At 41.7% G+C, this 12,889-nt stretch overlaps 1 protein-coding gene across 5 annotated transcripts in view; it reads right to left on the minus strand.

The window, feature by feature from the left end:
• The window catches only part of LOC121610494 (trafficking kinesin-binding protein 1-like), a 49,190-nt gene that overhangs the window by 9,879 nt on the left and 26,422 nt on the right, over positions 1-12,889 (minus strand). For 4 of the 5 annotated variants that reach the window (XM_041942633.1, XM_041942634.1, XM_041942632.1 and 1 more), the window contains exons 3-13: positions 5,543-5,619; positions 4,363-4,479; positions 4,043-4,143; positions 3,504-3,612; positions 2,933-3,011; positions 2,675-2,805; positions 2,477-2,551; positions 1,950-2,087; positions 1,773-1,849; positions 1,421-1,654; positions 691-1,019 (exon numbers count right to left, since the gene is read on the minus strand). In XM_041942633.1, the coding sequence (XP_041798567.1) occupies positions 691-1,019; positions 1,421-1,654; positions 1,773-1,849; positions 1,950-2,087; positions 2,477-2,551; positions 2,675-2,805; positions 2,933-3,011; positions 3,504-3,612; positions 4,043-4,143; positions 4,363-4,479; positions 5,543-5,593 (1,441 nt within the window). In that variant the 5' untranslated portion in view covers positions 5,594-5,619. Of the gene's footprint in view, positions 1-690; positions 1,020-1,420; positions 1,655-1,772; positions 1,850-1,949; positions 2,088-2,476; positions 2,552-2,674; positions 2,806-2,932; positions 3,012-3,503; positions 3,613-4,042; positions 4,144-4,362; positions 4,480-5,542; positions 5,620-9,883; positions 10,075-12,889 lie in introns of those variants that run through there. The other variant, XM_041942631.1, reaches the window with a different exon arrangement.

A 12,889-nucleotide genomic window follows, 5' to 3' on the forward strand; every position in this document is an offset into this window, starting at 1 on the left:
AATGTTCTCATATAAAATCTCTCCTACGCTAAAGCATTAAGGTATTTTATGCAATATATGTATATATCCCTTTCTCTTATACATTTTCATACTTGTGGAATCTCTCCAATGTAAGAAAAACACTCAAATCTGCAAAGTGAAAAATATATTCAGCACAAATCTATATGTAAATTAACAAGGGGTGCTAAAAGTTTTTTTTGACAAACTTGTGCTTCAAACAGAAGCACATAGCAGGCTGTATGCTACTCTATACTTCAAACCAGCAGCGTGCCCGTGTGTGTCTGAAGTAAAAGGAGTGCTGCAGATTTAAACTGCCTTCCTGCTCTTCCAGCACCTCCAGCAGGCCTGTGACTAAAGCCAGTGGAGCTCTGAGGTGACACTGTGAGCTCGGCCGGCTGCTCAGCTCCAGTAAACTGGAGCTCCTCTGCAGGTTCTTAGGACCCTGTGAGGCACTTAGGCAGATTTTGGACGGACTGTGGTTATGAAAAATCAGATATTGATGTTGCTGCTGGTTCTGAAGGGCTTGCCTTTGGTTCTGTGATTCGGTCTGACTCATCTCAGTATAATGTAGAAATGTACAATTTGGATTTCTCTGGTTTTGATTCTGCTGATGTTTCGGAACACTTTCTTTTTTATTGTGCGCGGTATTCTGAGGATTAGAGGACTTGTGTCTCTGAGAGGAATTATCACCTTCTAGCGGCTTTACAATTTGCAGCTTCTCCGGCAGGTAGGATCTCGCTGTGAACGAGTATCCTGACCAGACACTTCCGAGAGAGGGATGTGAGCACAGTGACAACAGGCTCTCTGTCGGTGTCCCTGTGCCTCCGCTGCTCCCTCCGCCTCCTTTTTCTTCCTCTTTGGCTAGGTAAGCCAGCTTCCTCTCCCTCTCCTCCTCGAAGAAGCGTTTTTCTGAGAGGTAGTTGTCACGGCGGAGGGACAGACGGCGAAGGGCTGCCTCCAGATCCTTACTGCCTGGGGTCCCTGGGGTGCCAGGGGGCCGCTTGTTAGAGTCCTCTGACCTGCGGAGGGGGACATAGTTGGCATTGTTGGTTTTCAGTAAAGATTTTTAAAAGCTGAATATCTCTCTCTCAGTTTTGTTATTTTCTAAGCCCAGTTGGTCCCTGTTATGACTGAAATGTAAAATTTAGGCCAGAGTTAGTTACTAAGCACAAGAACGACACAAACCAGAAACCACAGAAACAAACTAACAATCGGCAAGGTTACCAATAAACATGGATATACTGTACATCAAAAGAACTGACAGCCTAAGTGGCATCCTTTAGGAACTGGAGAAAATGAATAAGACACAGGAAATAAATAGCAAAGAAGGATCTAAACAGCAGAAAATCAGATACAAAAAGAGCCTAACGCCGAAGCATAGACATCTACGATGTGAGCTGCAGAGTCAGTCTGTCCGTACCCATCATCTGGGTTCTCCAGGATACTGCTAGTCCTGTTGTCCAGGATGATCCCGCTTCCCATCTCGCTACTGTAGTTGGAGTGCGGCGTGCCCACCCTGCTGGAACGCTGTGAGGTGAGGCATGATGTCTGGTTGGAGCCTGGGATGTTGAGAGGGGAGGGGGCTAACGATGAACGCTGCTGACGCATCAGGTTCAGGTTTTTCACTGTCTGGAACACTCGCTTTGGTTGCAGTCTGGGGAAAAATGATCACATTAATGTAGAGCTGAGGGTTTAATGCGTCAGTCCTGAACATTTCATTATGAAGTTAGACCTATCACCCACAACTCTGTATCTATGTTTTCTCTTGATACCTCTGCTCCTCTACGTCCGGATCATCCATCTGAAGTTCCTTCCTCATGGTGCCCTCTATTTCTGCTGCCAGAGAGTCCTGAAGAAGATGGCCAAAAAACAAACAAAAGGATTTTGTCGCTGCTGGGACCATGGAGATGCTGTGATGCTGACAGACATGTTCATGTATCTGAGCTCACCATTGGGAACAGACCCAGAGAATGGAAACGCCTCGGAGTGCTAAGTGGTAGAGTTTTATTCCTCAGGTTCTTCAGCTCCTCCTGAGCCTCGTGAAGCATCTCCATGCACTCTGCATACTTATCTTGTAACTCTCGCAACTGGAGGAAGGGAAAAGAACGATCAGGAGAGACAAGTTGAAGTAAATCAACAAACTGCTACATCAACAGATTCTCATTAGATTTAGTTGCAGGCAGGCTTTGAGTTTGGGAATAATTAATTGGCGTCTGAAATGTCTGATATTGAACCATTATTGATTTTTACACATAACTCCTGTATATATACTGTATGGACCTAAGAAATCATTTGGAACTGAATTCGAGGGACTAAGACTATGAGGTTATATTGATATTGAAGGTAGTACTACAAGTCTCAAATCATTAAAAATACCCTGTATAATACTAAAAAACAGGATCTAGTCCAAGGCAGGCTCTTCTAGCAACATATTTGTTGATGGAAGCCCTGGTCGGTGGGTTGTGGATTGCCTAACCTCAGCAGTGAGCTGCCGCTGGGCGTCCTTGGCTGCACCTAAGTGCTGAGTCAGCTCCTCATTTTCCACGGCATACTACAAACACAGCAGACAAAACAGAAATGAAAAACACTGCACTGTGCACGGGCATGAGTACAACGAACATACAATAGATATTTCACATTATTAGTAAAAAAGATGCCACTGGGGGTTTCATACCAGCTTGGCCTTCTTCTGGAGGTCCACTATCTGGGAGAGGAGGTGCGTGATCTCCTCCTGCTGTCTGGAGGCGTCGTCACTCTTCCTGGCCAGCTCTTCAGCCAGAGAGGAAATCTGCAGGTTGGAATTACCTGGAAGCAGCAACGGGAGTCCATCAAAAGTGAAATGCCTTACTGTCTCACTTCCGTTAGAGAGTTACAAAGAGGTTAACAGATATAATAACATTGAGCGTATGATTCCAGTCAGTCCAGTACTCACGTAGTTCTTTGACACAGTCATTGACAAGTTGCTGCTCTTTTTCCTCATAGCAGATAGTTTCTGTCTCCAAATGACTGGCCTGAAAAAACAGACATTACTAATCACACTGCAGGCATCATTAATCACCCCAGGAACCAGAAGGTCACAGTCAGACTGTAACGCATTTCAATGAAAACAAACCGCATTGCTGCCAACTAACTCAATTAAATGCACTTTGGGATTTTCTTATTGTGTTGTGTAGTTTAGCTGTCGAGCTGAGCTAACTCTAAATTATATACATTGATTTTGTAAACGCCAGTGTTGATGAATGTGAACTGTCCCATATAAATAAACTAATAAATAAATTAGATTTTGATGATCATTATTCTTGGGTTGAACATCATTATATGGGTTTTTATCATTTTTGGAAACAATACCTACACGCAATGTTAAATGTTAATGTATGCAAGAATATAGATTTACTTAAATAAGTAAAACGCTAAAAAGTAAAACAGAAAATATATGAATTAACTATTTATAAAGATATTATGTGTGTGTGTTTGTTCGCTTATGTGCGAGCGTGCACGTATACCTCAGATCGCAATGATTTGTTTTCTTCCTCGAGATCTTTGAGTTTCTTCTGCAAGGAGTCCAGGGGGAAAAAAGTGGGAGTTGACACATTGTTTTCACGCGGACGCACACTGCAAACACACGTGAAAGAAAAACGTGAACCAGTACGCCAATCAGTTATCCATTACTAAGCTATAAAACCGTATGAAAGGGCCATCATATGCAGTAGTGGGAATGGCCTCTGTAGTTTTGAGCTGCATTATTCAGTCTACCACTATCATATTATATTTTTCCACACACAGAAACAGAGATTGACTACACGGGCAATGGAAAACAAGTTTCTAATAAAAGAAAAAGAAAAACCTCATGAGATTTTATTATGTTTGATGCTGTTTAAAATTATTGCCACATGCTCTCATATCTGACAGTTTATCAAAGCTTAAGAGGGGAGGGCTATAAATGATGTGTGCTAGTTTGCATTAGACTTGAATTTCAGCACATAACTACACAGCGTAATATTGTATGTCGAAAGAGAGAAGAGGTGAGTGAAAGGAGACTTACGGTGTGGAGGTGGTAGACTCCCCCTCACTTTCCTCAGCAGCGCTGGTATAGAACTGTAACAGCTCATCTTTCATGGACAAGTCATGACGCAACTGAGAAACCTGTATGTGGCAAAAGATGGGGACATGGAGATAGAGGACAGTTCAAGTAAAAGACGACTACAAACCCACAGAGACTATAACAATGATTTTGCACGTTCTAAGACATGCACCATCACCACTATGGTCCTAATAAAATTAACTAAAATTAATTAAGACATACACTGCCACAGTTGATCACCACCAAATACAGAAGCAAAAACACACACTCTGGCTTTGTACCTCCTCTCGTATGTGCTCTACTTGCTCCTCCAGCAGTTCGTTCCTCTCACTGAGGGCTTTGTTTTTCTTCAGCAGTGACTGTCCGATGCGAGCTGCCAGCTCCAAGTCACGCTCTTTCTGCACCGACACAAAGTTCTGTTTAGTGTTTAAACAGCTGAAAACGTTACAGACATTTAAGGAATAGTCCACTTTCTTGAGTTCGTAACAGATAAGAAGACTGACATAGCCGGGCTAACAGTTAACCCCTGTCTTTATGCTAAGCTAACTGGCTAGCTCCCACTTTAAGCATATAAATTTGATTCCCAAACTGTCAAGCAATTCCTGTGAAAGGATGGCAGTGCAAACATGTCCTCTAAGAATAATGTATGTGAAGCACATGCAGCAGAGGCAAATTTAAAAGTGAGGGTTGACTTGAATACCTCAACGTGGAGGGAAAAGGTGGAATGAAAAAACAACAGAGGGTGACTGAAACACAACTTAATGTCCAAGGACAATTGTAGTGTCTTTAAAAAGGACAATTGATATCTCAGCCTTACTACCAACAACAGCACCAGACTGCACCACTGAACTATAATTAAAAGCTTTTAATGAAACTGTGACTGTCAAGCACTCCTGGTTGCAATCAATAACTCAATAATATTATTGGTCTTTAAGTGTGACATGCTACTGTGCAAGATCCGGAGATTCATCTTAGCGTTGCAAAACTCTGAATAGTGAATATTAACGCACTGTCAAACAAGGAAGTGAACTTTTCACAGTTATGGAGGTCAGTGCTGTGATGTCAGGGTGTTTTCACAGGGTGAAAACAGTTGTCTGGTCTGTTTGTTGATGGTATGACATCTCCGAATGCCATGTTTAGTCAGTAGTTGGATGGCTGGCTGAATTTCATGATTCATTTAACAGTCACACTTTTTATTTATGCAGGAAGCCGGCTGAGCTCCTCACTGTAGCGACGTCCTGCCTGATATTCTCACATGGATGAGTCATATTTGAATATCAGCTGCAGAAACTCATTTTATGATATGGTGCCATCAAACCTCCTTTGTCATGAACCTCATAAAGAAACCTGTGTTCAGGCAATGAGATCAGATGATAACATTTGACCAAAGCGACAGTCTGCATATACTGCCGTCCTTCATGTTTGTTCTGCTTTAACTGATTTTACCCGACATGATCTCACCTCCTCCAGTAGCCGTGTGACAGCATCAATGTCACTGTAGGTCTTCGTCATCTGGCCCACTCTGTCAGCACACAGTACTGCACAGACACAAAGAAAATAGTCTTTAAGTCTCAACAGAAAATTCACTTATTAAGATTACTGAACAGTCAATGCACTCAATAATAAACCATTATAGTAAACCATGCATCCAATTCGTGCCCATGTAACATTCATCCATTCAACTTCAGCCCTCCTTTACAATATTTACAACTGTGTGATAGCACACATTTTGGAGAGTTTTTGAATGTAGGTGACTGAGAATATGTTGCATGAGCATTTAAAAAGCATGAATAATTATTAAACATTGACAAACTCCACATGACCTAACGCAGAATTATGTAAGATTCTCAGTGTTTGTAACACAAGGCTGCTACGTGTTGGATTTCACACTGAAGTAAAAATGACTGACACATAAACGGTGCCTCCCTGTTCTTCCTGCGACCTCCTTTCTTTTCAACTTTCTTCTTGTTCTCAACTCAGGAATCAGATTATATTCCAAAGAAGTACACACCCACATACTACACCTTATACAGACCTACCTATTTGTCGGCCTGCAGGCCTTTTGATGCAGAAAAGATAAGCTACTGAATGAGCCATGGTGCAGCACTGCTGTTTTAGCTACATGAGCTCAAGTTCATTATCAACTCCTTCCACCCTCATACAAAGCCCTGACTTCAACTAATCATCTTTCATTGACTGAAAGAATTAAAAAACAACAGTGCTAGTACGCTGCTCCTTGAGAGTAACTGGTTTCCGACATTGATTTTTATCGTGGGTCTTGGTTTGTTGCCCAGTTTGTTTGCAATTTTTTCTAAAGTTCCATTTCCACATCAACCTAGATAAAATGGCTTGGCGTGGATTATCTCCACAGAATGAGGATTTTTTATTTTTGGACAGTCTTGTTAGTCACTTTTAACACTGTCAGTTGGAGAGAGGTGTGATGTTACACTGTGTGGAGGTGTCATGCCAGGAGACACAGCGAGATAACATGATGCACACTATTACAACACAGAACAGTTTAACTATTTCAGCTTCCACAGAGATAATATTTTACTTTAGAAGGACAAATGTGATTATCAGACATGTGCTCACACAGTGCTCATTCAGAGGCCTCTCAGAATGCAAAACAGAGTTGGCCAATGCAAACTACATATTTTCATGTCCTTATGCATCTCAGGCAGTGTGTGGCTGCTGAAAAACACTGACACAGAGCCTCAGCCGGCTATGCTGTAGTTAGGGATATTTCCCGTCATTACCATCCATTATTAAACAAGTTGCTCTTCTCTTGTTTTCAAGGTTGAATGAGCGTGCATGACACTGAGCAGCTTCACAGATGTTTTTTGTTTGATTAAACAAGTGCACCTCAACATGTATGTCCTTGATTTTTACTTAAGGGTTACAAGGTGGCTCATGATTTGAACCATTTCTGTCCATGAACACATCACAGGTCACAACAAACTCTGGATTGCAAATGCTTATGATGAGCCAAAGAGATTCTACTTGAACAAAAGTCTACAGAAATTGTGTACATCCATACTAAATGGGTCTGTGAGGCTGTACTGAGGCACACCAGTACATTTACATTTCAGTAAATGCTAACATCGGCATGCTAGATTTTTACTTTTTAGCAATGTAATATTTGCCATGTTCACCATGTTAGTTTAGCATGTAAGTATAACATCCACCCATCAGTTATCTAAAACCGCTTATCGTTTGGAGGATCGTGAGGGGCTGTAGCTCATCCCAGTGGACTGAGACACATAGAGACAAACACAGCCACATTCACTTCTATGGGCAGTTTGGTGTCACTAATGAAGCTAACCTGCATGTCTTTGGAGTGCAAGGGGAAGCCAGAGCACCTGGTGTACACCCACACAGACACAGGGAGAACATACACACTCCACACAGACAGCCTTATTCTGGGCTCAAGCACAGAAACTTCTTGCTGTAAACGACAGTGCTAACCACTGCACCACCTGCAACCCACTGTTAGTATACCAACATTTGCTAAACAGCAACAACACTTCTTATTTTTGCAGGATTTGATCAAAAACATTAAAATTTTGACCTGATGATGACACTAGATGCAAAGTTGGTGTATAAGCAAAGTTTTTAGAAAATGTCATGGCCATCCATCAAATAGTTATTGGGACAACTCACTCAGGGCCACACATTTCAACCTCATGGTGGCGCCAGAGTAAAATTTGAGGGGTCACCAAAGTCAGCAGGAATCATCTTCAGAGAACCATCAAGCATATGCACAAAAATGTTATGACATTCCATCCGGTAGTTGACGTATTCCAGTCTGGAACAAGTAGTGGACCGACAGAGACTGCCAACCATAAAGCTGGACTGCTAACATGAATAAAAACAAATGATACAACAGTCATAATCCAGGTAGTGTGATCATAAAAGGTTTACAGGTTATTTCTCATTTCAAACATGTAGATGATAATAAAAATCTGCCTGAGTGTGATACACAGACATGCAGTAAAGACTCACAGACCTGGCCATGGAAAAAAAAACATACACACAAACTAGTCTCCTGGGTAGTTGTTCAGGCACAGAGTGTTACTGAAGGAACAAATCAGCATGAGGATAACCAGAAAACACACATATGTGTATGTGATATGCACGCACGCACGAACACAAAATGCATTACATTTATCTGTTTGCTATCTGGCCTACAATGAGATTGTATACTTGATTGCACAAGGTGCAGCCTGTTTACCTGTCATACTCTCTCTCTGTGTCTATGTTTGTAAGCTTTCTATTGACGGACATGTTGGCTTATTTCCATGGTAACACTTCACCCAAGTTGGATCAATAATTGGGTGCAACTGAAAATAACTAACTTAAATAGTAACAGAAAGTCTTGATAATGGCAGGGGACATGGCCCTTCCCTTCTACCTGTTGCTGTGTAAAGACAGTATCCAGCAGGGTTGCTATAGCACATCAGACCAGGTTGAGCTGAAATGACAACATGGCTGTGATTTGCTCTTTCACTGAGGCCAGGCTCTTATTGATTTACTTTAATAATCCACTCTGGTCATAAAGACACATGTTAGAGAAGGCTGCAGTGGACTGAGTAAAAGCAGGTGTAACTTAATATTGGAAGGTGATCGGGATGTTTTCTTGGTGTTTTATATGGAGAGCAGGTAACTTAAGACATACATGCTTGCTCTGCGCCCTCTACATCTTTCACAACAGGTGTAATGTTAAAGAACTATATGGGCTCTACCTTAGTCAGTAAGTTTGGTGCCTCAGAGTTCTGAGTTGAAAGGTCATTAAAGCTCAGTAACCCTAACCTATTAGCAGACTCCTGGTTTTCTATCTGCTTTGCAGCAGAGGGGCTGATGCAACCAGAAGTCTGGAGTTCTGGCTCCATCGGTCCCCCTGTTGCTACTGGACAACAGACAACACAGGTTCAACAACAAACAAATGCCAAGACAACAAGCACAAAGGAGTCCTTGCTCTTTAAGCCAATACTGGAGAGACAGCCGGTGCTGAGCTATTCAAATGTAATATCATGTAAATGTGTATCAATGTGCACCATTTCCTTATTGGACCTGGGTTGATATTAATCTGAATTGCCTCTATAAACCTCGTTTATGCCTCGTTTTACACACATGAACAAATAATCAGCCACCAATCAATGCCAGAATTTTTCTTCATTCATGCTTATTTTTGTAATATAACCCCACTTTAGCAGTTTAATTTTATTTTCAGATCACGGAGGAGTCTTATATTTTACCTGTACGATACAGCACCTTCAGTTTATACCCACATCTCTTAAAATGCACACCCCTTTGTGTCATCATCAGCCCTGTTTGTGAAAAATTCAGGATGGTTATTCAACCCTGAAACAAATCCCAGCATGATTACACACAAAGCTAAAAACTTAAATATCAAGAAAGAAACTTTGTGCATTTTTAAGCACAGAGCATGCTGGTACTTAACACAACACTGAAGTGACAGCTGGGATAAAGAGCCGAGCCCACATGTCAAATCAGCAGGCAGATGAGCCATGCTGTCCTGAGAGCAGATACACCAACACTAACATTCGGGACTGCACCTGCAGGATAACGCCACAGTCCACAGGAGACAATATGCACTTTAAAATGTTACACGAATAGCCAACAATCCCCTTCAGAACCCAAATAAACGCTTAGCTTCAGAACAACTGAAATAACACAGAACAAAGCTGTGATACACTGAGCAAGCTAACGCACAGACTAGCCAGAATCAAGAAGAGAACAACAGAGATTATGCCCTCGATTACGAAGAGGCCCAGAGGCTACCTTCACACAAAACTTGTTGCTCTTCATCCATCTCTTCTTCCTCCTCCTGCTCAGTGCTTCCATGTCTGGGAAAACAGACATACTCCTCTTCCTCCTCCTCTTCTTCTTCCTCCAGCTCTGTGCTTGCATGACTGGCTGGACAAGCATATTCCTCGTCCTCTGCTGTCTGGTCGAAGTACTCCAGCTCGTCCTCGGTGCCAGCAGCTGTGAGCAGTGCCATCCTCCACTCTGGCACCATATGCTAACTACTAATTCCCAAAGTCTGCACGTGCAACGCCATGGCTCCTACCTGTGCTGTGTGCATTTAAGGGTGTGGGTGGGTGTGTCAGAAAGTATGAACCATTATCTATTCTGTGTCAGCCTAGATGAGAAATAACACATCTAACAAAGTATTTGCTCCAAAGAAGACGGTAAGAGTGCATAGTATGTCTCTCAAAACCGTTCAGGACACATGACTGTCGACGTCTGTGTGTATATCTGTCAAGGCTCAAATAATGTCTGCCGAGTGACTTTCTAAAAGTATCATTTGTCTCCTGTGGTAGCTCCGTGAGACATCCAGATAACCTGACTCCTCCTCATCTCCTCTGTGACTGGTCAGTGAATGGCCTACTCTACTTCAGCACAGACAGGGGGGTAGACACACACACACACACACACAAGTAAAAAGGAGGCGATCTATCAGCTATTTTAGGTCCTAAAACAAGGTTAAAATAGATTTAACACAACAGATAAAAGCATTTAAAATAAGATGTAGTATTTTTACTTTATGCTGCAATCCTCAAACTGTCAGCCTTTTCCATTTAAAGGGCAGAGATGGTTCAGGCTGGTACTAACAGGAGCAGATCAGAGCTGAGAGAGACACCTGTTCCTCAGGTAAGATTCAAATCCAATTGAAGAAAGTCCTTTTTACAAACCCCCAGCCCCCCCTCAAGTGCCAGCGACTTGGTTCAGTCCTGGTCAGGCTCTATGGTGACAATAGGACAGAGTGAACAAAAACAGACCTGCACCTGTTTCCAGGGTGGGGCCAGTCAGAGTGGAACCTTTATGCAGGGAATAACTGTTTTTGCACACATTTAACCTCCAGCCTATATCACTAGGTGAGATTCATGGGATAGCAAGCTGAATTTGGTGGCAAACAGTTGCATGAATAAAGGGACATTCAAAGCCAGCTTTCATATCTGTCATACTGTGAAGTCATGATAAAGGACAAACATATGTAGAATGGAAAGCCTGTCCTGTTGCTGTTATAGTTGTACATCTAAGACTGCAGTCATATAAACTGACAGTGCACCCTGTTTTCTATGTGAACTGCACAGAAACTGTGAGAGCAATGATACAATGCTGATTTCATCTTTTACATTCACTTCATTCCTACAGTGGAGACATACAGGAAGTGGATTTTGGAAGAAAGACAGGGCCGGAGTCCAGTGAAGTCCAGTGATTTCCAATGTAAGTGAACTGAAGTGAAGGGAAAATACATTACTAAGAAACTAGAATAGATATTTAGGCTCAAAAATACTTTAAATACAGAAAAGGCATTTTAAACTACTGCTCAGAAAACTGGCACAAAAAGACTGTTACTGCCAACTTGCAAGAAAAGACAGAAGTGAGCCAAGCTCGTTCAATAAGAGATCCTGGAAAATGGACACAAAAGGACTAGTCCAATGCCAAACCTCAACTACTAGTGGAGCCTTTGTACAAGTGTTTTCACCCTGCAACACATTCTGTTTGTTATTCCACTTCAGTTAACCATTCATTTTGAGAGACTTCCTTGTAGATTACAAACACTATCACATCATTTAAATGGTTCAGTTGAGGCTGAGTGGTTCAGCATCAAGAGGTCTACTGATACTGCTCAGTCAAACAACCTGGCCCATGTATATTTTAATAATTTCTCCAAAGAAAAGTTGAATAGTATTAATGTTCATTGGCATTTATGAAAAGATCATTCAGTACAGTATTTAGTGGTATATTGAAAATATACCACTAAATACATATATAGCATAAATGCATATATAGTTGCTATTTTTGAGAAATGTCCACCATAGCATAGCATTCTTTCCAAACTTTTTTTACATTCAGAAAGACAAATAGAGAATACCGGTTTACACTGTACTGTATGTCAATGCCACATGTCCGAGCAGAGTATGACCCATTACACCCCATCCTTCATAAATGAATATAGGCCACATCAAAGCGACCCAATTTTCTGGTCATTAGTCACTGATCAAGTGTTATAATTACTGTAATTGGTCTAGAAGACTGATGCTTGCTCAGTTCCGTTCGGCATGCTTGAGTAACTCCACTCAATGGTCCTATGGATGCAATGCTGCAGGCAACAAAGGAGTCATGGACAAACACCACTAAGTGCTTCTTTCTCACTCTCCCATTGCTTTTCTGGTCACATTCACTCTTTACACTCCACTTGTTTTTCCATTTTCCCTTTCATACACCCTTCCATCTTTTCATGGGATTTGTTTGTTCAGTCTCTGGTGGCATGCTTTGTAGAGTAGTTCAGAAGAAAACAACTAAAATAGGTAAGGAATTTACACAAACAACATCAGTAGCAGTGACATGTCTTGCCCTGTTGAAGAAATCCACCTGAGTAAAACCATGATTATCTGCTCTGGCTCAAGGATCCACATCTCTTTGCTTGTGCCCTCCTCTGCTTCTTGGATTTCTTACTCACTGTTTTCTTTGGCACAGAAACTGTAACAACATTTCCAAGAGAGCAGCAATGGCCAGGGACTACTATCTGTCCTACTAGCTGACTGAGCTGGATACTAAAATCTCTGAAATCGTAGATATAGAGAAAACTAAAATACAGCAAGTCATTTTTGAGTAAAGCTAACAAAACTTCCCAGATCAAATTACTCTTCCAGTGATATATGTGGACTTATTGTCTAAAAAGCACATGAAAATGCACATGATAAAGGGGAGACAGTTGCAATACCTATGTACACCTGGAAACACACACATCATTTGTTTGCACTGGTTTCTTAATGG

The sequence above is a fragment of the Chelmon rostratus genome, chromosome 8, assembly GCF_017976325.1.
Source record: "Chelmon rostratus isolate fCheRos1 chromosome 8, fCheRos1.pri, whole genome shotgun sequence".
Lineage (NCBI taxonomy): Eukaryota > Metazoa > Chordata > Actinopteri > Chaetodontiformes > Chaetodontidae > Chelmon > Chelmon rostratus.